The sequence below is a fragment of the Cajanus cajan genome, chromosome 9 (assembly GCF_000230855.2).
Source record: "Cajanus cajan strain Asha chromosome 9, NIPB_CcT2T_4, whole genome shotgun sequence".
NCBI lineage: Eukaryota > Viridiplantae > Streptophyta > Magnoliopsida > Fabales > Fabaceae > Cajanus > Cajanus cajan.
In genome coordinates, this window is record NC_138525.1 from 10,519,508 (window position 1) to 10,543,563 (window position 24,056).

General features: G+C 38.4%; 2 protein-coding genes across 6 annotated transcripts; one reads left to right on the forward strand and one right to left on the reverse strand.

The window, feature by feature from the left end:
- Positions 1-865: 865 nt before the first annotated feature.
- Positions 866-15,878, reverse strand: LOC145951719 (uncharacterized). Of its 3 annotated transcripts, none has more exons than XR_014429604.1 (3): positions 15,701-15,864; positions 15,452-15,588; positions 866-1,034 (listed from the first exon to the last, which is right to left on the reverse strand). XR_014429604.1 is itself a non-coding variant. In XM_083063618.1 (3 exons), exon 3 carries the CDS (start codon positions 13,402-13,404, stop codon positions 12,307-12,309), a length of 1,098 nt encoding a protein of 365 aa, XP_082919744.1. In that variant the 5' UTR covers positions 13,405-13,698; positions 15,452-15,588; positions 15,701-15,878; the 3' UTR covers positions 9,023-12,306. The 3 variants fall into 3 exon arrangements, 1 of the variants encoding a protein (XP_082919744.1); XM_083063618.1 differs by lacking the exon at positions 866-1,034 and adding an exon at positions 9,023-13,698 and having other exon boundaries at positions 15,701-15,878; XR_014429603.1 differs by lacking the exon at positions 866-1,034 and adding an exon at positions 13,756-14,096 and having other exon boundaries at positions 15,701-15,857.
- Positions 15,879-20,138: 4,260 nt separating this feature from the next.
- On the forward strand, positions 20,139-23,658 carry CBSX3 (Cystathionine beta-synthase (CBS) family protein). Of its 3 annotated transcripts, none has more exons than XM_020357651.3 (6): positions 20,139-20,299; positions 21,178-21,444; positions 21,540-21,621; positions 22,329-22,402; positions 22,628-22,688; positions 23,273-23,658. In XM_020357651.3, exons 1-6 carry the CDS (start codon positions 20,144-20,146, stop codon positions 23,413-23,415), a joined length of 783 nt encoding a protein of 260 aa, XP_020213240.1. In that variant the 5' UTR covers positions 20,139-20,143; the 3' UTR covers positions 23,416-23,658. The 3 variants fall into 3 exon arrangements, with proteins under 3 accessions (XP_020213240.1, XP_020213242.1, XP_020213241.1); XM_020357653.3 differs by lacking the exon at positions 20,139-20,299 and adding an exon at positions 20,325-20,496; XM_020357652.3 differs by lacking the exon at positions 20,139-20,299 and adding an exon at positions 20,507-20,701.
- Positions 23,659-24,056: the final 398 nt, after the last annotated feature.

Consider the following 24,056-nt stretch of genomic DNA (forward strand, 5'->3'; position numbering starts at 1 on the left):
AGCGTTATAGGAATAATTAATAATTATTTTTAATGAGACAATATTAAATATCATGAATAATTTTTACAATGATATTATTTTTACGAAGAACAATTTTTATTTACGGAAATTATGATAAATTATTGCATAAAAATTTATATAAAAGTTATCCATTTTATAAGATAAGATCAGTGACGAATTTAAGGCAGGAGGCAAGCAAGGGCCTTACCCCCTTCCCTCCCTCCGGTCTTTTAAAAAGATTATAATATAATATAATATATTTATCATTTAAATATATGATTATACTGAAAAATTATTTAAAAATTAATATATATTCTATATTATCAATGATTTTATGGTAAAAAATTATATTTGTAAGTTAGATAAACAAGATGCATTTAATAATTATAATTTCATATTTATTAATAAAAAAATCTTACTTCCCTTTAGTCATCGACCCGTCCCTGCATAAAATGTTTAAGTAATGAATAATATATTAAAAATATATATAAATAATGGAGAGCTTTAACAACGTACTTTTACTAACACACTTTCTATCATTTGTTGAAACTTTATAGAAAAAATAAAATCACAAGTGAATTTCATCATGAGGACCAATATAGTCGCAAATTTATGATTTATGATAAATTTCATAAAAAGGGAAAAGTTACTTTGTTTTTATTACATAAAGGGAAGAAGTGATTAAAACATAGATTTGGCGTATGACATTAGTTGCGTTTGAGAAAAAGAATATTAATACATAATAATTATTATTATTATATATAAAAGTAAAAGAAAAAGAGATATGGGATTGTTGTTTAGGCAGAAGATGTAACGACCCGGCTGGTCACTACACATAACACAACACCTCGGCAAACACACAGAAAAGAGCAAGTATATAATTATATACACAAGGTCTAATCTGAGCTAAACATCAGAGTAATCAAAATACATCCATCACTACCCCAGTAGGTAGCTAAAACAACAAAAACATCAAAAGATCAGCTCTATCTACCAGCTGCAGACCTGTCACAGATCACCAACCTAACCCTGCTCTGCTCCCATACAACGTACGATCATCACAGTCCAAACACATGGAAACAACAAAGGGTAAGCTAGTGAAAAGAATTAGCATACAAAGCATATATATGTAGTATGAACAGCTATATCTATCAGCACGTCATCAGCATACATCTCATCGACTATACAACAATAAACACACAATGCGTCGTCACGCATATTAGCTCGGAGATCTCCTACAACAGCTCAGCCTTACGGCTTACAACAGCTCAGCCTTACGGCCTACAACAGCTCAGTCTTACGGCCTACAACAGCTCAGCCTCACGGCCTACAACAATTTATAGCAGCATACAACACAACACAACTTAACAACATTCAGCACAACTCACCTTATCAGCATACAACACAGCAATATTCTAATTCAGCACAACTCACCTTATCAGCATACAGCACAACAATATTCTAATTCAGCATCATCAATATCCATCAATAACAGCTCAGCTCAGCATAAGCAACATGTATCAGCATTTTACAACATCAAGCAGCATATAAATACCCATCACCTTCGCGCCCCGGCGCACTCCTGGTCACGCCCGGCGTGGCACAACCAGAGAGCACCAGGGGCCAGCGCGCCTAGCGCAAGCATGCCCGCGCCCGGCAGGACCCAACTAGAGAGCCCAAGGCTCACACGCGCCTAGCGTAATTCCAATTGCGCCCAGCGCACCCAGGCAGAGACTCTACGGAGTCTCACGCACCCGGCGTGCCCAAACCTGCGCCCAGCACGGGGAAGGGAGAGACCTTCCCAAGATCTCGCGCCCAGCGCAATTCAAATTGCGCCCAGCGCCCCCATGTAAAAGACTCCCAAGGAGTCCCCGCGCCCAGCGCGACAAGGGTCGCGCTCAGCGTGGAACCAGAACCCCAAACCATGTCACATACTGTCAGCGCGCTCGACGCGGTCCATGTCACGCCCAGCGTGGGCCATCCAGAGGCTCACCTTTTCAAGCTCGCCCGGCGCACACATCTTTGCGCCCGCGCGGGCTTGCCTAAAAGGAGCCTCCAGGTGGTCTCGCGCTCGGCGCGAAGAACGGCGCTCAGCACGAGGCTCAGCAGCAACCCTCAACTTTCGAAAAACTTTATCAAATCCTGCAAACTCAACCAGAAAACAACATGCAATCCATCCAAAATCCCACATTTTCATCAAATATCCCAAAAATACCATCTTTTCACACATGCAACCATTAGAAAATCAAAAACCCAAATTTCTTCAAGAAACCCCGAAACACCCAAAAACAACTTCCTTCAAATTTCAGCCAAGAATCAGCCATCCACAATCATCAAATGAGTTTTATGACTCATTTACAACCAAAGAACAACAGAATCTAGCTTCCCTTACCTCGGTGAAGAAATCCGAGCTCCAGGAAGAGAAGAACGGAAGAGAAGATGTAGAAGAGCTTGAACGAACGGCGAAGAACAAGCTTGAGCAACTACGGAGGAGAAGGAAAGCTCTGACTCACCTACTCACAGCACCACCTTGAGACAGCAAGAAGAAGAGGAAGAATGTAAAGACAATGAAGGGGCAACAAAAGGGAAAGGAGAGTGAGTGAAAGCGAAGGAGGAAAAGAGAGGGGAAAGGGGTCTCACAACCTCCCCAACAACAAGAGTTTTCGTACCCGAAAACAAACTTACTTAGGAAAAGAAATGGATACCGCTCCCTACACTACTGCTCCACCTCCCAAGTAGCCTCACCAGTAGCTGCATCCCACAACATCTTCACCAGAGCAATGGACTTGCCCCTCAGCTCCTTTAGCTTATGATCAACCACAGCTACCGGCAACTTCTCAAACGTCAAGTTCTCCTTCACTTGCACATCATCTAGCTCCACCACATGACTCGGGTCATGGACATACTTCCTCAGCTGGGAAACATGAAATACATCGTGTAGGTTTGAAAGGGACGGTGGCAAAGCCAACTGATAAGCAACCGGACCCACACGCTGTATGATCTGATAGGGACCAACAAACCTCGGTGTCAACTTCCTTGCCTTCAGTGCTCTACCCACACCAGAAGTCGGGGTCACCTTCAGAAACACATGTTCCCCTTCAGCAAACTCCAAAGGCTTACGCCTTTTGTCAGCATAAGATTTCTACCTACACTGAGCAGTCTTCATCTTCTCCTGAATCATCTTCACCTTCTGAGTAGTCTATAGGATCAACTCCGGTCCCACAACCACTGACTCACCATCTTGATACCAGCACAGAGGAGTCCTACATATTCTGTCATACAAGGCTTCAAATGGCGCCATCCCAATACTAGCATGAATGCTATTATTGTACGTGAACTCAACCAGCGGTAGAACCTCCTCCCAGCTTCCCAAGTGGTCTAACACACAAGCCCTCAACAAATCCTCCAAGGACTGGATTGTCCTCTCAGACTGACCATCCGTCTACGGATGATAAGCAAAACTCAGCTTCAGCTTCGTGCCTAAGGCTTGATGTAGACTCTGCCAAAATCTGGAAGTGAACCTCGGATCTCTGTCTGAAATAATACTGGAAGGCACCCCGTGCAACCGTACTATTTCCCTCACAAACAACTGTGTCAGCTTCTCCAAGGACCACTTGATGTTGACATGCAAGAAATGCGCACACTTGGTCAACCAATCAACTATCACCCAGATAGCATCATTATTCCTAGCCGACCTAGGCAACCCGACGATGAAATCCATAGTGATACTATCCCACTTTCATTCTGGAATCTCCATCTGCTGCATCAACCCACTCGACTTCTGATGTTCCACCTTCGCCTTCTGACAGGTCAGACAGGCCGCCTCATACTCAGTTATCTCCCTCTTCATACCAAACCACCATAAAGTCTTCTTGAGATCCTGATACATCTTAGTCATACCCGGATGTATACTAAGTCTGCTCTTGTGGCCTTCCTCCAACACAACTCTCTTCAACTCAGCATCCTGAGGTAGGCAAATTCTGCCCTTGAACCTCAAGATTCCATCTCCGCCTAGCTCAAAACCAACAGCCTTCTCAATTCCCAGCAAACCAAGAAGCTTCACCAGCTCAACGTCCTGTAACTGCTTGAGTCCAACCTGCCTTAAGAACTCACTAGTTAGGGTAATCGCCCCATGTAGACACCCAATTTCGTCCGGGGGCACACAAACAAGGAAATGGACCTCCGTTGTGAAGGAAAGGAGCTCCCGAAGCATGGAAACAACAAGAGATGACAGCCCAGAACGGGCTGTTCCAAGACCAGAACGGGCTGTTCCCAAAAACAGAACAGGCCGTTCCAAAACAAGTTGATATATGCAAGATTTGAACCCAGAACGGGCCGTTCCGCTTTTGGAACGGGCCGTTCCAGGTTCTTATTTTACCTATAATAAACTTGCCCAGAACGAACCGTTCTAAATCTGGAACGGGCCGTTCCCCTGGTTTGGAACGGGCCATTCCACATTTAGAACGGGTCGTTCCACATTTAGAACGGGTCGTTCCAGTGTCTTATTTTACCCATAACGGATTAGCCCAGAACGGGTCGTTCCGAATCCGGAACGGGCCGTTCTGGTCCCCTTCTGATTCCTATAAATAGGAGCCTTGGGCACAGTTTTCCAGGCGGCCAGAGAAATTTCGAATAAGACTCCTTTGAGCACGAAAATTCTCTATCTCTCTCCCTTCTATTGTATTTCTTGAGATTTGTGTCGCATCTCTATCTTCTCTCTCCCTCCTATTGTATTTCTTGAGATTTGTGAGGCATATTGTAGTGTGAAAGGTCGCCACAAAGCACCTTCTCCATATTGGAAGATTCAATAAAGTTCATTCAAGAGGTATTTCAGTCAATCTTTTTCTCTCTATTTTATTTTTCATCTTTATCTCCTTTTTTTGTTATAACAAACTTCATAATGTAGATATTTTAGGGTTAATCGTTTAATTTATATTTTAAATATGTAAATAAATATTAATAAAGGGGATTCAATATTTAATTTATTAATTTTTATCATATTAACTTCATCATAGGGTACCGATTGAGGGCGTTGTAGGGGTGCTTAATACCTTCCCTACTCGTAACCAACCCCCGAACCCAATTCTGGTTATCAAGGCCATTATTGGATCTTTAAAAACCTTTTCTTTTTCCAATGTTTTGAGTAAAATATTGGTGGCGACTCCATGAACCTATTTTCAAAACCATTGATTAAGGATTAGTCTGGTGTCCGGGCATTCCTTAATTAATGAGACTTTTAAAAGGATGTCTAAACCATAGGTCGCAAGATCAGAAATTTTCGGGTTGCGACAGATGGCGACTCCACTGGGGACGTTTTAAGAGGGTCAGGCCCAAATAAATGATGAAGTTAATAAAATAAGAATAATAATTTAAATATTTTTCCCCTTTACTTTATTTGTTTTCTTTGTTTGGCTCTGATATCTGTTTACTTATTTAAATTCCGCACCTGTTTGAAATAAAATTGTACATAAACCTTTGCACACAACAGTTCCCCCTTCACCCAGGGGCATGAGGGTATTAAAAATAGGGAGTGGTTGACGTACGACCGGCCCAAGTTTGGCCTTGGAGCCTGCAAGCCTTGTCGGAAATCACACTCAAGGTGATAACCGGTTACTCTAGCCCGAAATACTGCGACAAACCTTAGAGTTTTCCAGGTGACGGCGACAGAGATACTGGGTCCCTATAATGGGGGCACCTTGGGGGCCTTAAAAACCAGTGAGATTAGAACCGCCCTATACAACACACTTTTCTTGACAGGGACCACAGACCAAGGATTTGATCATGATCGTTCGTGGGTGTACGTTGATTGAGCATATGTGTGTGCATTTGTTTGTATTATTTTGTTCTAATAAGATGAATTGGAATTTTAAAATAAGCAAACAGATAATAAAAAATAAAAATAAAATAAAAATAAAAATTTTATACCCCTTTGTACATTCTTAGGTCAGCATTCCATTAACATCATATAGGTAGTTTCTTTTTAAAAAAAAATTGAATAAAAGAAATCTCATCTTCATCATGCATCATTCCTCTTTAGATAATAGAAACATGATAAAGATTAAAAAAAATGACATGCATTCTAGATTAGCTCATTAATTTCATTCATTTTATTAGCTAAGGAGGATTAGGTTGCAGTACGTATAGAAAGTTAAGAAAAGTGAATGCTCTAATATACGACAGTATCTGCGCTATAAAGAAAAGCCCAAATCAATACTATAGTTGGGCCCTTGCTTTGATATGTTTGTTGAAGTAAGTCTTCTTATAATCTAATAAAGATTCTCGCTTAATACTGTCGAAATTTATTTGAGCATTCACAAATAAATAAATCAATGAGACTGATATTTATTTTTCTCAACTTTCTCTACATTCTGCATTACATTCATTCAGCACAAATCCCTCCTTGTAAAAGAATAAATAAGAATAAAAAGGGAAATTAACCTATGTGCAATAGTCGAAAGTATTGGGACATAAGCCATATGCATAAAGAGTTTTCAAGACGCCAACTCCTGCCTAAAGAAGATAAAGTCGTGTCGTACAACTGTGAAATCCAAGCAGAATAGGAGAAACGACTATAAATGAATGGATCCACATTCTTAATGAGTTGCAAGCTAATAAAGAGAATCTGAGGAGGACTAAGGCAAAGTGAATAGAGCTTTCTCGAAAAGTGATTTCAACAAGAGAGAAACATTGCTTATTAAGAAGTTGCTAGAATGAAAACCCGCAAAGGACGTTCTAGGCAAAAAAAAAAATTTAAAGTAAAAAAAATAAATAAAAAAATAATAATTAAGAAGCAATGTTTGTTCGAGCTGAAAATTGAGAGACAGCTTGAATGTTCCTCTTGAGAAGCAAGACTCCATGGAAAGCTCTATCATTACTTCTACTCATTCCTACTTCTTAGGAAAGGCTCAAGATATGGGTTGACAACACCTTCACGAGAGAAGAAGCCAAAGGACCTCCCTTTACACGAGAACTTCTGAATTGCCACATCCGAGCAAGTGTAGGACTAGCCCTACAGTCAGACAACCTAGGCCTCTCTAAGGGGCAACCTCCCTCTACTTCTTTGTGTACGAATCACGAACTTGGGGCATGCCCGGGCCCTCAAGCTACATTAAATGGGCACGTGTAAATTGAAAATTCTATTTTAATGCCATACACTTTTCTACTTCATTTCTCTTCTCCCTTTTATCTACTCTAAGCCTCGTCAACAAACCTTAAATGAACAAGTACATTTGAAATAAGGACGTCATTAGAAACAATGGCTTAAAACACAATAAAAAAAACACATAAAGATCAATCAAATTGGGCATGACTTGTGGATAAAAGTCCGAATGAAATCAATGCAAGGGGCATCCCCCTTTCATGAAGGAATGAAAGATGATCACAAATGCTACAAAGACAAAAGCCTGGCAGGAAACCCACTAAGGGGGCTGCGCAAAAATTAGGACAAGGTCCGCTAGGAGACCCACAAACAAAAAGGGTAGCCTAGGCAAAAGTGATGATCAAAGAAAAAATGTCCGCTAGGGAACACATCTCAAGTAACCTAGGCAAAAGTTAGGACAAAGCAGCATCCCGAGTTGAAAATCTAAAGACGGCTCTAGAAGATCATTTAATCAATATGCAATCCCAAGTCATCGCTTAACTTTGAAGGAAATAATAAACTAACGCAAAAAATGATTTCCTCACTTTGAATGTGCTTGTTCATCAGCCTAAACCACTAGCCTACCTCGGCCAGCCATTCTTCTATAAACCATTTTTTGAAAAAAATCCTTTCTAACAAAACTTTTACAAAAAATATATGTATATATCTCATTCCTCTCATTCCTCTTGACCTACATGGCATTAAGATAAATTTGAAAGATACATGGAATATGCACAGTGAATACTCGCAAGGAAAAGATGGAGGTGTCCTAGAACAGAGTCTAGGTACACCTAATCTAAGGGCTAATATATCATATTCGATACAAGCGAGAAGGCCGAACTACACAAACCTCAGGTTCAAAAAAGCAGCGCTAAATCCAACACGGCTAAAAGGCTAATAATCTATGTCATTGATCAATGCGCATAGATTAATTTCTTGAAAGTAAAATCAATCTGCATTTAAGCATTAGCATAGAGGCATCATTGCATAGCATGCATAGGGCACAAGCGTGCACAAAAGGGTATAACTTCATTTTATAAATAAATAAATAATAAATATAATAAACAAATCCAATCCATTCTTGTCTTGCATTTTCATGTGCATCCATGCATCCATACTCACCATGGGGCATCCACAACCATCCATCAACAATCAACAATTAATCATCCATGAATCAAAAGGACTTTGCAACAAACGCCTGGAGAGGCATCACAATACTTACACAACAGGGGCAACACCAGAATTTCCGTCACCCATCCACTTTGCCCACCAACACAGGGGCACATCAAACATCTCCTGCCCATCCACCTAGGGACAGTCTTTCATCCCACAACACCAACAAGAAAAGCCAAAAAGGAAACACAAATTTCAATTGACAACATCTGAACAAAAGACAAAAGCAGTCCAAATTAGAGGCATCACGACACACCTCCTGCCCAACATCCTTGGGGCAATATCTACCAAAATCCAAGCAAACCAATGAGGGCACCGACAATTTCCTCAAAATACAACAAAGGTCTAAAGAGACTGTACTCGCATCCCAATCCGGTATACGACAAAGCCGTGAGGAAAATGTCTGGAGAGACTGTACTCGCATCCCAACCGGTATACGACAAAGCCATGAGGGAAAGGTCTGGAGAGACTATACTCAAATCCCAATCCGGTATACGACAAAGCCGTGAGGGAAAGGTCTGGAGAGACTATACTCACATCCCAATCCGGTATACGACAAAGTCGTGAGGGAAAGGTCTGGAGAGACTGTACTCGCATCCCAATCTGGTATACGACAAAGCCGTGAGGGAAAGGTCTGGAGAGACTGTACTCGCATCCCAATCCGGTATACGACAAAGCCGTGAGGGAAAGGTCTGGAGAGACTGTACTCAAATCCCAATCTGGTATACGACAAAGCCGTGAGGGAAAGGTCTGGAGAGACTATACTCACATCCCAATCCGGTATACGACAAAACCGTGAGGGAAAGGTCTGGAGAGACTGTACTCGCATCCCAATCCGGTATACGACAAAGCCGTGAGGGAAAGGTCTGGAGAGACTGTACTCAAATCCTAATCCGGTATACGACAAAGTCGTGAGGGAAAGGTCTGGAGAGACTGTAGTCATCTCCCAATCCAGTATACGACAAAGCCGTGAGGGAAGCTGAGCTACGAAAATACTGCCTCTTTAACAAGCTACAAGTAAAGGAACGCACTATCACAAGATAAACCATGGAGCATCTACTTGAAGACTGAAGATCAGGTGTACAGTTCGTCAACCTTTACCCAATAGAGTATGCAACCAACACTCAACTACTCTAAAGGGTGAGGACACGAGCAAATACATCTATCCAAGAGAAGAAACATAGAAGCGCCAACACCAAAGAGACGAGGAGAAGACCCGGACGAAATGTCTACGTCTTCACTTGCCTTTGAAAAAGCAACACATAGCTACTCTAAAGGACAAGTAAAGAGGGGCAGCTGTAGACACCCAATTTCGTCCGGGGGCACACAAACAAGGAAATGGACCTCCGTTGTGAAGGAAAGGAGCTCCCGAAGCATGGAAACAACAAGAGATGACAGCCCAGAACAGGCTGTTCCAAGACCAGAACGGGCTGTTCCCAAAAACGGAACGGGTCGTTCCAAAACAAGTTGATATATGCAAGATTTGAACCCAGAACGGGCCGTTCCGCTTTTGGAACGGGCCGTTCCAGGTTCTTATTTTACCTATAATAAACTTGCCCAGAACGGGCTGTTCTAAAACTGGAATGGGCCGTTCCACATTTAGAACGGGTCGTTCCACATTTAGAACGGGTCGTTCCAGTGTCTTATTTTTCCCATAACGGATTAGCCCAGAACGGGCCGTTCCGAATTCGGAACGGGCCGTTCTAGTCCCCTTCTGATTCCTATAAATAGGAGCCTTGGGCACAGTTTTCCAGGCGACCAGAGAAATTTCGAATAAGACTCCTTTGAGCACGAAAATTCTCTATCTCTCTCCCTTCTATTGTATTTCTTGAGATTTGTGTCGCATCTCTATCTTCTCTCTCCCTCCTATTGTATTTCTTGAGATCTGTGAGACATATTGTAGTGTGAAAGGTCGCCACAAAGCAGCTTCTCCATATTTGAAGATTCAATAAAGCTCGTTCAAGAGGTATTTCAGTCAATCTTTTTCTCTCTCTTTTATTTTTCATCTTTATCTCCTTTTTTTGTTATAACAAACTTCATAATGTAGATATTTTAGGGTTAATCGTTTAATTTATATTTTAAATATGTAAATAAATATTAATAAAGGGGATTCAATATTTAATTTATTAATTTTTATCATATTAACTTCATCATAGGGTACCAATTGAGGGCGTTGTAGGGGTGCTTAATACCTTCCCTACTCGTAACCAACCCCCGAACCCAATTCTGGTTATCAAGGCCATTATTGGATCTTTAAAAACCTTTTCTTTTTCCAATGTTTTGAGTAAAATATTGGTGGTGACTCCATGAACCTATTTTCAAAACCATTGATTAAGGATTAGTCTGGTGTCCGGGCATTCCTTAATTAATGAGACTTTTAAAAGGATGTCTAAACCATAGGTCGTAAGATCGGAAATTTTCGGGTTGCGACACCCCACAACTAATGTGATCCTGAGTTAACTCCACACAGAGATTCAAATCTCTAAACTTCTCTACCAGCTCCAGCTCTTTCACCATCATACTAGACATGTGGTTGGATTTCTTACTCAGCGCATCCGTCACAACATTGGCCTTACCAGGATGATACATCAACTAGAAGTCATAATCCTTCAGAAACTCCATCCACTGCCTTTGTCTCATGTTCAGCTCCTTCTGATCAAACAGGTACTTCAGACTTTTGTGGTCACTGAAGACGTTGAACCGAGCACCATACAAATAATGCCTCCATATCTTCAAGGCAAACACCACAGCTTCTAACTCCAAGTCATGAGTTAGATAATTCCTCTCATGATTCTTCAATTTCCTTGAAGCATATGCCACCACTTTCCTGTTCTGCATCAGCACACACCCTAGACCCTGGTGAGAAGCATCACAGTATACATCAAAGGGCTCACCAGAATCTGGCAACACCAACACAGGAGAAGTAGTCAACCTCCTCTTCAACTCCTCAAAACTCTGCTCACAGGCATCTGTCCAAATGAACGGCTGCTCCTTCCTTGTCAACTAGGTTAGAGGCGCCACTATCTTGGAGAATCCTTCAATGAACCTTCGATAGTAACCCTCCAAACCCACAAAACTTCTAATATCAGTGACAGTTCTTGGACGCTCCCACTACAACACTGACTCCACCTTAGCCGGATCAACAACAATCCCCTCAGCTGAAATCACGTGGCCCAAGAACTTCACCTCATCCAACCAGAACTCACATTTTGAAAGTTTAGCGTACAGCTGCTTCACCTTCAAAATCTCCAGCACCAACCTCAAGTGCTCTCCATGCTCCTCCGAAGTTCTTGAATAAATCAGGATGTCATCAATGAACACCACCACAAATTTATCCAAGAAGGGCCGGAAGATTCTGTTCATGTAATCCATGAACACTGCCGGGGCGTTGGTCACACCAAACGGCATCACAACATATTCGTAGTGATCATACCTAGTCCTGAAAGCAGTCTTCGGTATGTCACCCTCCTTCACCCTAATCTGGTGATAACCTGACCCAAGTCAATCTTCGAGAAAACGGATGCTCCCCTCAGTTGATCCATTGAGTCATCTATCCGAGGAAGTGGATATTTGTTCTTAATGGTCAACTTGTTCAACTGCCGGTAATCTACACAAAGTCGAATACTTCCATCTTTCTTCTTCACCAACAACACAGGAGCACCCCACGGTGAAACACTCGGTCGCACCAACTACTTCTCCAACAGGTCCTCCAACTGACCTTTCAGCTCACCCAGCTCAGCAGGAGCCATCCTACAGGGAGCCACCGACACTGGCCCCGCACCTGGAACCAAGTCAATGCTAAACTCCATCTCTTTAATAGGAGGCAACCCAGGCACCTCATCAAGGAACACCTCAGCAAAATCCCTCACCACCTCAATCTCAGCAATGACCCTCTCGGTCTCGACACTCATTGCAACAAGCAGAAGACAACACTCTGCTCCATCCCTCAGCAGTGATTCAGCTTGGCCAGCTGAAATCAACAACTCATCCTCCTCCTAAGGAAATATCAACTGCCTATTGGCACAATCTATAAGGATGCGATTGGCAGACAACCAATCCATCCCTAAGATTATGTCAATATCAACTAAAGGCAAACAAATCAAGTTCACCTTATACCTCATCTCATTCACAACAATAGGGCAGCCAGCACATAGCTCAGAAGCAACTACCGAAGCAGAAGCGGGCGTCGACACTAACAGTCTCAACCCCAAATCACACACAAGCACACCCAGCATAGCAGCACAATCATAGGAAATAAACGAATGAGAAGCCCTAGAGTCAAACAAAATCATCACATCCTTACCAGCAGCTTTGCCCTTCCCCTTCACAAGATCAGAAGAAGTCGAAGCCTCATCACCCGTCAAAGCAAACACCCTACCAGCTGTAGTGGGTCTGTCACCCCTCTGAGTATCAACTCTCTGCACATCACTCCTCTGAGCACCCCTCTCCGGTCTGTTTCTGGTGGGGCAGTTGAACGACTCATGGCCTATCTGCTGACACTTGAAACACCGGCTCTCTGTGTGTGGAAAATCCCTGATCAAATGGGGCCCAACACATCTGTAGCATCTAAGGGTAGCACCTCCACCCTGTCTCCCTCCTCTGGCAACATCAGCAGGTTGCCTTGTGACAGGACCCCATTGTTGTTGGGGCCTATCACATGGCTTCCTCTGATTTCCTCCCTTCTTGGACCCAACTGGTCCCTCAACAGCTCTAGTCACACGGTTACCACCCTCTAATCTCTCCACCACCTTTGCCTTCTCCACTAAGGCTGGAAACTCGGTGATGGCCATAGGCACCACCACCCTCTTCAACTCATATTTCAGACCCTCAGCAAACTTCCTGCATTTCCAGGCCTCAGAAATAGCTTGCGAATAGAAACGAGCTAGGTGCTCGAATCTCATCGCATACTCCGATAACGATAGCCCACCCTGGTGTAACCGCATGAACTCAGCCTCCTTGGCATGCCTCATGCTCTCTGGAAAGTACCTCTCCAAGAACACTGCCCTGAAGCACTCCCAATCAACTGTAACTCCTCTAGCAGTAAGCATATGGTGAGTACCCCTCCACCAATGCTCATCCTCTCCAACCAGCATGTAGACAGCGTATGCCAGCCTCCTCTCCTGAGAACATCCCAGCACAGTGAAGATCTTCTCAAGCTCACAAATCTAGTGGTCAGCCACCTCCGGATCTACATCTCCCTTGAACTGTGGAGGGTGGCACTTCCGGAACACAGCAAGATCCAGGCTCTCCTGCGACCCCGTGGGCCTTGCTGCACCAGCTGCAACTCTATCAGCCTTCGCTCTAGCAAAATAAGCATTTTGCTGTTGCATAGCCATAGCCATCATCTCCATGGCACGGGCTATCTGCTCATTGGTTCTAGTCATTGTCTACAAAAGCAACAACATCTTCAGTATACAATAACTAAACCAACATCAAACAACAATCAATAGCACAACAAACAACAAGAAAATAGCATACACAGAGTTCAACACAATAAAAGCCTATAAGGACCACCCCCAAAGAGTGTCCACTAGACTCGAACTGCTCTGATACCACTAAGTGTAACGACCCGGCTGGTCACTACACACAACACAACACCTCAGAAAACACACAGAAAAGAGCAAGTATATAATTATATACACAAGGTCCAATCTGAGCTAAACATCAGAGTAATCAAAATACATCCATCACTACCCCACTAGGTAGCTAAAACAACAAAAACATCAAAAGATCAGCTCTATCTGCCAGCTGCAGACCTGTCACAGATCACCAACCTAACCCTGCTCTGCTCCCATATAACGTATGATCATCGCAGTCCAAACACATGGAAACAACAAAGGATAAGCTAGTGAAAAGAATCAGCATACAAAGCATATATATGTAGTATGAACAGTTATATCTATCAGCACGTCATCAGCATACATCTCATCAACTATACAGCAATAAACACACAATGCGTCGTCACGCATATCAGCTCGGAGATCTCCTACAATAGCTCAGCCTTACGGCCTACAACAGCTCAGCCTTACGGCCTACAATAGCTCAGCCTTACAGCCTACAACAGCTTAGCCTTACGGCCTACAACAGCTCAGCCTCACGGCCTACAACAGCTCAGCCTCACGGCCTACAACAGTTTATAGCAGCATACAGCACAACACAGCTTAACAACATTCAGCACAACTCACCTTATCAGCATACAGCACAACAATATTCTAATTTAGCATCATCAATATTCATCAATAACAGCTCAGCTCAGCATAAGCAACATGTATAAGCATTTTACAACATCAAGCAGCATATAAATACCCATCACCTTCGCGCCCGGCGCACTCCTAGTCGCGCCCGGGTGGCACAACCAGAGAGCACCAGGGGCCAGCGCGCTCAGCGCAAGCATGCCCGCGCCCGGCGGGACCCAACCAGAGAGCCCAAGGCTCACACGTGCCTAGCGTAATTCCAATTGCGCCCAGCGCACCCAGGCAGAGACTCTACGGAGTCTCACGCGCCCGGCGTGCCCAAACCTGCGCCCAGCACGGGGAAGGGAGAGACCTTCCCAAGGTCTCGCGCCCAGCGCAATTCAAATTGTGCCCAACGCCCCCATGGAAAAGACTCCCAAGGAGTCCCCGCGCCCAGCGCGACGAGGGTCGCGCTCAGCGTGGAACCAGAACCCCAAACCATGTAACATACTGTCAGCGCGCTCGACGCGGTCCATGTCACGCCCAGCGTGGGCCATCCAGAGGCTCACCTTTTCAAGCTCGCCCGGCGCACACATCTTTGCGCCCAGTGGGCTTGCCTAAAAGGAGCCTCCAGGTGGTCTCGCGCTCGGCGCGAAGAATGGCACTCAGCGCGAGGCTCAGCAGCAACGCTCAACTTTCGAAAAACTTCATCAAATCCTGCAAACTCAACCAGAAAACAACATGCATTCCATCCAAAAGTCCACATTTTCATCAAACATCCCAAAAATACCATCTTTTCACACATGCAACCATTAGAAAATGAAAAACCCAAATTTCTTCAAGAAACCCCGAAACACCCAAAAACGACTTCCTTCAAATTTCAGCCAAGAATCAGCCATCCACAATCATCAAATGAGTTCTATGACTCATTTACAACCAAAGAACAACAGAATCTGGCTTCCCTTACCTCGATGAAGAACTCCGAACTCCGGGAAGAGAAGAACGGAAGAGGAGATGTAGAAGAGCTTGAACGAACGACGAAGAACAAGCTTGAGCAACTACGGAGGAGAAGGAAAGCTCCGACTCACCTACTCACAGCACCACCTTGAGACAGCAAAAAGAAGAGGAAGAATGTAAAGGGAGTGAAGGGGCAACAAAAGGGAAAGGAGAGTGAGTGAAAGCGAAGGAGGAAAAAGAGAAGGGAAAGGGGTCTCACATAATAAGACGAAAACCACCGACCACTATGGTGTTAGTAGCCGACCCATACGGTGGCGACTACCCTTCCCCAGTTAAAGCCAAAAGTTTGTCAGTTCAATGTCCAAAAGAACCGAAGCAAAACCACTGGAGACAAAAAATAAATAACTATATCGTTTTAACGATTAAATTAAGTATTAAATTGGGGCTTTTAGAGAAATGTATGGGAGTTTAATTCATGAATCATGATGCTCTCTTGCTTACAAACAAATATCACCACCATTCAGATATTTCATGTAAAATAAAAATATATTACATGATATTATTATGTAGAAATCACGAGTATATATATTTTTATTAATGTTAAATAATATCATAAAATTAAATCAATCAAAGATTGTATTTTTATATTATATGTCTGAATTATAATTTCATAATTTATTTTTTCATAAAATTATATCGTTTTGATTTTAAATTTATATATATATATATATATATATATATTTTAGTGACTAAAAAGTGTTATTGTTTAGGGTTTAGGAAATCTTATTGTTAATGCGAATTCGCTAAAAAAAATAGCATTTTGATAATATTTTGAAAATTAATGATATCCTTTTTATTTATTTTATTAAAAAATTATTACAACAATAATAATATCTTAATTTAGTTGTTAAAATTACTTTCTTTTAGGGTTATATAAATTTTTAGTATTAAACTAATAAAATAAGTGCAAAATATTGCATTGTAAAATATAATTATATTAATAAAAAATATAGTAAAATACAAACAAATTAGTATATTAATGATATCTTATTGACTTAAATGCGTTCTTTAAGTAATTGTGATGATGAGATATAAAAATAGAGAAATATTTGTCAATATCTTTAGACTTAAAAATGGATTTTCTCATCCTTATCTCTAATTACGACACATAATTACTACATTAATTAATTAATAAATGTTATTGATATTGATATATAAATGAAAGTTACTATATATATAATATATTATGGAAAGTAAAATTTTACGTCAATTTTGTGTTTATAATATAATTTACACAATATTTTTAAGTTAATAATTAAAAATTAATCTATATTTTTATACGTGATTTTTACTAATCTAATATAACTTGTATATATATTTACTATTTTTAGAGATATTATATATATATATATATATATATATATATATATTGATATTAATAATATTATTAGCAAAATCTAAATTTAAATTGAAGAATCTCAAAACTTTAAATTTAAATAACTATTATCAAGGACTAAGTCCCAGACTTAGAAAAAGGAAAACTACTCAAATATATTCATAAATAATCTTTAATAAAAATATTATAAAAAAAAATTAAACAAATCAAATGAAAAAAGTTAAAAGAAATTATTAGATGTCACTTTTCATCCTAAGCATAACAACTCGTTCCACTTTACAACTATTCAAGTAATTGTAAATAATTTAGGAACAAAATTTGGTATGTTTATCCAGGTAAGAATGTAGCATTTAAAAATTGGAAAAACAAACTAATTGGCATGCCCATGCCATAAAGGCATGTGACTTACATTAAGATAATTAGTGGGCAAGTTTCACTACATGTTGATGATAGCTCCTTGGGTTAATCGGGACCTATTGATGTTGGTGGGTTCTTTAGAGATACAAAAGCTTGATCAATCAGGGAGTTTCATCGGCAATATTGACATAGTTGATAATACCTATAATTAGTTTCTTACTTTGTTTTGAGGATTAAATATTATTTGGAGTCAAAAATTTACTCTAGTAGTTTGTTGTTCAAATTCTACTTATACTTTATCTTTAATAATAAAATCTTGTAAACCTTTCCTATAGTAAGTTTCTTACCTTGTTTTGAGGATTAGATATTGTTTGGAGTCAAAAATTTTCTCTAGTAATTTGTTGTTTAAATTTTACTTATACTTTATATTTAATAATAAAATATTATAAATATGTAAAGATTATTGAAAGTGTTAGGGTTTTCTTGGTGAAACCTTGAAATATTCTCCTTAAGCATATCCTTAAGGGGGACAAGGGATGTGCAAACACTTTGACAAAATTAAATTCAAACTTTGATGTTGTATTGAAAAAGTTGTAAGCCCTTTCTATTGAACACCACCACTTATTGTTAACTAATGTGAAATAAGTGTTTTATGTATGTTTATGATTTTTTCCTTTTTTTTAATCTTACATTACAAAAAAATGTCTATGCCAATAAATAACACACCCATGTCAATTGTATCAAAATATGTGACTAATAAAGTAAGCCAATATACACGCTCTTGCCATTTGTATCAATTCAAAATCTTTTATTTTCTTTCCATACAGTTACTTGATGATTATGCAAGATTTTAAAGGTTTAACATATACTAAACTTCATTTAGTACCAATATCAATCATCTCATGCACACATGAAAATTATCCAATGCGTAAAATATTTGATAATATTTTTTTTTGCAATAAAATGAATAATATATAATTAATGAAATGTTAGGAATAAAGATGGAGGAGTGTAATGGAAAATTTGAAGAATTTTCGAGAGAGATTAAATCAGTATAATTTATTCAAATAAAAACAACAATAAGTTCGAGCAACAACTTAAGAAAAAGTCATACTTGTGATGGATTTAAGTATATATTGGAATAGAACATTGGACATGTAAGTTTAATGAGAATTTATATTCTAATTGCTTAATAAAGCTAGACGCTATATAGCATATGAGAATATTCACTTTTCACTCATCGACAACTTCAGGAGATGAAAAACACAAATTATGTCTAGCTCCAAAATTCTTACAACAAAACAAGATCAAATTGAAGGAGCGATAGCGCACAATAGGGAACTAAAACAAAAGCAAGACTTGAAACTTTATAGGTATGTGTTGAAACTAAGGCACAACTGTCGTTATTACATAAACAGAAAAGTACAAATTAGGAAACTAAACTAAGCAATAAATGAAATTATTGATAAAAACGCACATCTATTTTAAACAACTAATAATTGAAAGCAGTGGGAGTAATGGTACTTACCTTTATTTATTTTCCTCTTATTGATAGAACAAAAATTCGTGGGAGTGAAAGGGGCAGGCATCTAACCACATATATATATATATCTTCATTATTAATATAATTGAACAAGTGAGATTTTCTTAAAAAATAATTTTCTTCCCTTAATTCTATCAATTTAAATAATATAAATTTATAGTTAATTTTTTTTTATTTCTTTAACTAAATTGCAGTTTTGATCTTGATGTAATTTTTAATATAAAATTTTTCCTACTCTTTTTAATTACCTAATTTATTTTCTAAATTTTAAAAATCTACGATTTTGATCCAACTATCAAATGTGTATATTTATAATATATAATATATTGACAGATAAGTTTTATCTAATAGTTATTAGGTCATATGTATGTAATAATATGACTACATGAGATATCACTATACTCCTACTTTTTGCATTAACAAATTTTTTAAACGAATGTATATCTAAAGACTTTTTAAAATTGAGATATTAAAATTATATAATTAAAAATAAATAAACAAAAATTAAAGAGAACTAAAAGTATAGTTTCACTTATTTTTTTTTTTAATTTTATTTCTTTTATTTTCATCTTATATGTAAATAAAATGTACAAAAATTTAAGTTCGATCGACATATTATTCTCGCTGTAATGTTTCTTTCACTAAGAAAAAGTGTATTGCAATGAGTTACAACATTTTGATCTTAAATCCCTCCTTAGTGTTTCTCTCTCCCATTAAAAACCTCAAAATTTAAATATTTATAGATTAAAATACATTTAAAGCAATTATATAGTTTTTTTTAACAGTAATATAGGTTTTTTTTTAATAAACATTATATATAACCCACTTAATATAAAATAATGAAAAATAATTCGTCAAAGTACTAACTTTTTTTAGAATGAAGATTCCTTGCAATATTTTCTAAAACTCGATGATGTAGCATCGGTAGTAATAGGTAATAGATAAGTTAGGCTGTCATAAATCATAAACCCGTCGTCTTTCTCATTCTCTCTTCCGTAATCATGTATAAAAAAATCAAAATTTTTAATATATATTGAGATTAAAACTTATTTAAGCAAATCATACAAATTTTATTGCTTATTTAGTAATAAAAATACATGAAAAATAATAAATTTTTTTATTGCCTATTACAATGATTTTATTACTTATTTACCGAAGATTTAGGACGGAGAATGAGTCAAAAGTAAATTACTACCACATATATTATTAATTTTAAATACGAAGATTCTCAATCATATCAATATCTATATGTATATATTTTTTAAATACGAAGATTCGCAATATTTTTATAAAAGTGGAGCATATTAACACATTAACCATAGTAATAAGATGATAAGATAGGTTGTGAGCATGACACACTCACCTAATTGCAATAATGTTGAAGAAATAGTAATATGGATAATGTCATGATCCAGAAGAATAGAGCGGGCCCCACTCTCACGGTAATTGTGAGATTTGAGGAACAAGTCAAGAGTTGTCAGTGTCTTACGAGGGTAGGGCTCAGCCATTCTATCTGCGTGCCGCTCTCACACTCACTTTCACAACCCTCACCTCACTCTCTGGTATTCTCCTCTTTCCTTTTTCCCTTATCTCTTCATTTCATCTATGTACCCTTCTTTTCTTTCAGCCCTGTGCTGCTTTCTAAATGAAGGATCTGAATGGGTTTTTGAGTTCTGCTTTATATCATATGTTATTTCGGGTTATCATCAATGAAGTCTAACTGTCTAAGGGTCATTTAATCCGAAAGGGATACAAGTTGGTCAGTTTTGAAATGGAATGAAGGATTTTTTCAAGGGTTTATTTTTAGTTAATGTTGTGTTGATGCTGATGTGTGTGGTGGTGAACTGTCTTGATTGATTTGGTTTCTGGGGGACCCGTTTGGATTTTGTACACTTCTTTTCAAATATATATCCATCCATGAACCTTTGGTGATCAAAGAAAAAAAATTTTAATAGAAAGGAGAGGTGAGTGAGGGTGTGATTCAACTCTGCTGTTCAGTTTTTTTACTGGATCTGTTGCTTCTGCTTCTGTTTCTTTTTTTTTTTTTTTTTTTAAAGAAATATTTTTGTTACACATCTTTGTCTTCTGATACTTGTGACTTGTAAGATGATGTTTTTCTCCTGCATGTCTCGGTTTTCATGTTTGAGATTCTTTTTCTCTTCTTCTTTGGATGAAGTATATGTCAAATGATTTCTATGATGTGAGCTAATTGTTTATTATTTTGGGCAAGAGGGTTATTTTGTTCTCCTTTAGATCTTGCAAGATACAGTCCGGAATCTATTTGAAGTGATGGATTATGTGACTCCATAACTACTTCTAAAGAACATTCCAATATGCATGTGTTTAGATCCTGTGCAATTTCTTTTCTCATGAATCTTTGCTTTGATAGACTTAAGACTAATTGAATCGCGAATTCTAAGATGTGCTATCTGGTTATTAGACAGCGAAAATGCAAGGAGGATTGCGATCATTTTTGTCGCATGGGAATGTCATAAAAAATGCTGTTTTGCAACGGGTTCGCATGGTGAATCCCATGATGCAGTCAGTTGCCTCTTCACGGTTTGAATCTGTTACGCCTGCTCGCATTGAGGAGCATGGTTTTGAGAGCACCACAATTGCAGATATCTTGAAAGATAAAGGCAAGGGTGCAGATGGCTCCTGGCTGTGGTGCACCACAGATGATACTGTTTATGATGCTGTTAAATCGGTAGTTTGTTTGATTTTGTTGCAACTGTTTCCACAATAAATCTGTAGGTGTTTTCGTAGGATTGATGTTTGTTGCTGCATTGACATCCATTGCAGATGACCCAAAACAATGTTGGAGCTTTGGTTGTTGTGAAACCTGGTGAGAAGAAGGCAATTGCAGGGATTATAACAGAAAGAGGTACCTAATATGATTGTAAATTCTTTTTCTTTTGGGGGGTACTGTGATATATAGTCTAATGATTGATTTTGTTTTATTTACATAATATTGGCTTATGTCGGGGGTTTTCTTAAAATTTGTGCATGTCTAAATGGGATATTTACTTGGATCAGGAACATTGAATTTTAAAGAAATGGCTTAATCGATAGTTGGTTGCACTAGGGAATAATGGAGTCCTTCTGAAGGGTGTTTAAAATGATCTTTTCTCTTAAAATTACGTCGTGTTTATGAAATGAATTTCTGTAAGAAATTAAAACATGACTGTGCAATATTTTTATGCTAATATGTCCCTGTAAAATTGTTGGAAAATGCAAAGTAGCGAACTTAAAATGTTATATGTTATAGAATCAAAGAAAGAGCAAGAAAAATGCTTCCTTATGCTCCTTCATCTTTTGCTCCCTATCCTTGCCATCTAAGATCCTAAAATTCTCTAAGTCTTGGGGAAAGAGTTTTGGTATGAATAATTGAATTCTACTACATGGTTTGCACGTTAAGCTGTAGAGCAACATATGTATAATTGCATAACTGAACAAGCATAATTAGATTGTCATGCCTGACACAGTTGGGGCATCCTGTATGCCAATTATATTTGTCATTGAATGCAGTAAAATGATCTACCAATTATATTTGTCATTGGGTCACTTATGTGTAACTATTCTGTTATCCAGATTACCTGAGAAAGATCATCGTCCAGGGAAGATCATCCAAGTCTACTAAGGTTGGGGATATTATGACTGAAGAGGTATGTATCATCATCATACTTGTGTCTTAGTTTGAAGAAATGATCTCTTATTTTTGCCAACTTGCTGAAAATAAACAATAACTTTTCCAAAATTAAACTTTACCAAAGATGCTATTATTGTGTATGGAACCTGCAATTTTTCTGTGTTCAGAGAATTAAACTGTTCCCCTAGATAGTGATGCCCCCACTCATGATACCTAAACTAAAATTATGATGTGGCTGCAGAACCAACTTATCACAGTCACCCCTGATACCAGAGTTCTTCAGGCAATGCAACTGATGACTGGTATGTGCGAGCTCTTTTACTCCTTTAGGGAGAAATATTTAAAGATAGGGTTTAATGATCATGCTTTGTCAAAAGTTCTTCATTATCAACTAATAAAAGTTTATTCTCAGTATGACATCTAATGTAGTTATTATGAAGTCGAACAAACTTATATTACATGTTGATTTGTGTTCAGATGATAATATAAAAAACTTTCCATTGTCAAAAGCATATCATATTATCATATAACTTGACAATTATTATCAGAGTAAATTACATACACCCCTTGAAATTTCATGAAATTGCACATATACTCACTACATTTTATATTCCTACTCTAACCTCCTTAATTATTTAAAAAATATTCCACTAATACCCTTCAAACATTACATGAAACTCCCTTAATATTTTGAAAAACATTACCTTGTGACATTCTGTAAGAGAGGTTACGACAAACCTTAAAAAAAAACAAGATAGTTGTGTGCAATCTCACAAAACCCCAAGAGACATCATCGTCAGTGTAATTTACTCTTATTATTATTATGATTTGAAACATAAGGTTGTAACTCATGTTTCTTGTCTTATTCTTGCATTATTTTTTACAGATAAGAGAATCAGGCACATCCCTGTGATTGATGCAAAAGGGATGATTGGCATGGTGTCAATTGGAGATGTGGTCCGTGCTGTGGTACGTGAGCACCGACAAGAGGTGGAGCGTTTGAACGCTTTTATACAAGGCGGTTATTAGATTATGATGATGAAAATCCCTCAAGGTCAAGGGCACTCAAGCTAATTTGGATTATGTAATAAGCTTGAGTGCTTGTAAATATGTTATGGCCACAGAGCCTTCCTGTTTGCTTTCCTGTAATTTCAGTTTCATGGAGGAGTAGCAGCATGTTAATAATAACAACTGGATGGATGCAGTTTGAATTTGTTTTCAACCATGTTTCACTATTGACATAATGGATCTTTAACTTGCATACTTTGCAAATGCTGCCTTCTTTTACTATATCAGCGAATTATGGATCAGTTGGAAAACATCGTTGATATACATTTTATTAAAGGTTTAATGGTTATGTCAATGCATAAATCTTTTTTATTATAGAATGGAATTCATTTGTCTGAATAAATTTTAACAACTAAGGCCATCTGCAGTCCTACTGTGCCACATCATCTCTTTTCATTGTTTAGGTGCTAAAATAGGTTGGTTAAATTTTAGCAAAGTTGTTTGTAGAAGTTCTTTTGATTAAGAAAAAGAGAAAAAAAATGTTGATATGACAAATGGGTTGTTACGTTAGAGATGTCTTAATAAAAAATATATTAAAAAGTATTAATTTATTTTTAAAAAATATCATAGATTTAAAAGTATAATTAATTTTATTTTATAAT

What these genes read in the sequence shown, in the direction of transcription:
- LOC145951719 (XM_083063618.1), bottom strand. Translation starts at nt 13,404, where the DNA reads ATGCTGGTTGGAGAGGATGAGCATTGGTGGAGGGGTACTCACCATATG.
- CBSX3 (XM_020357651.3), top strand. Translation starts at nt 20,144, where the DNA reads ATGATCCAGAAGAATAGAGCGGGCCCCACTCTCACGGTAATTGTGAGA. An exon ending in TTTATGATGCTGTTAAATCG is followed by an intron (nt 21,445 to 21,539) that starts GTAGTTTGTTTG and finishes CATCCATTGCAG; the next exon opens with ATGACCCAAAACAATGTTGG. An exon ending in GGCAATGCAACTGATGACTG is followed by an intron (nt 22,689 to 23,272) that starts GTATGTGCGAGC and finishes TATTTTTTACAG; the next exon opens with ATAAGAGAATCAGGCACATC.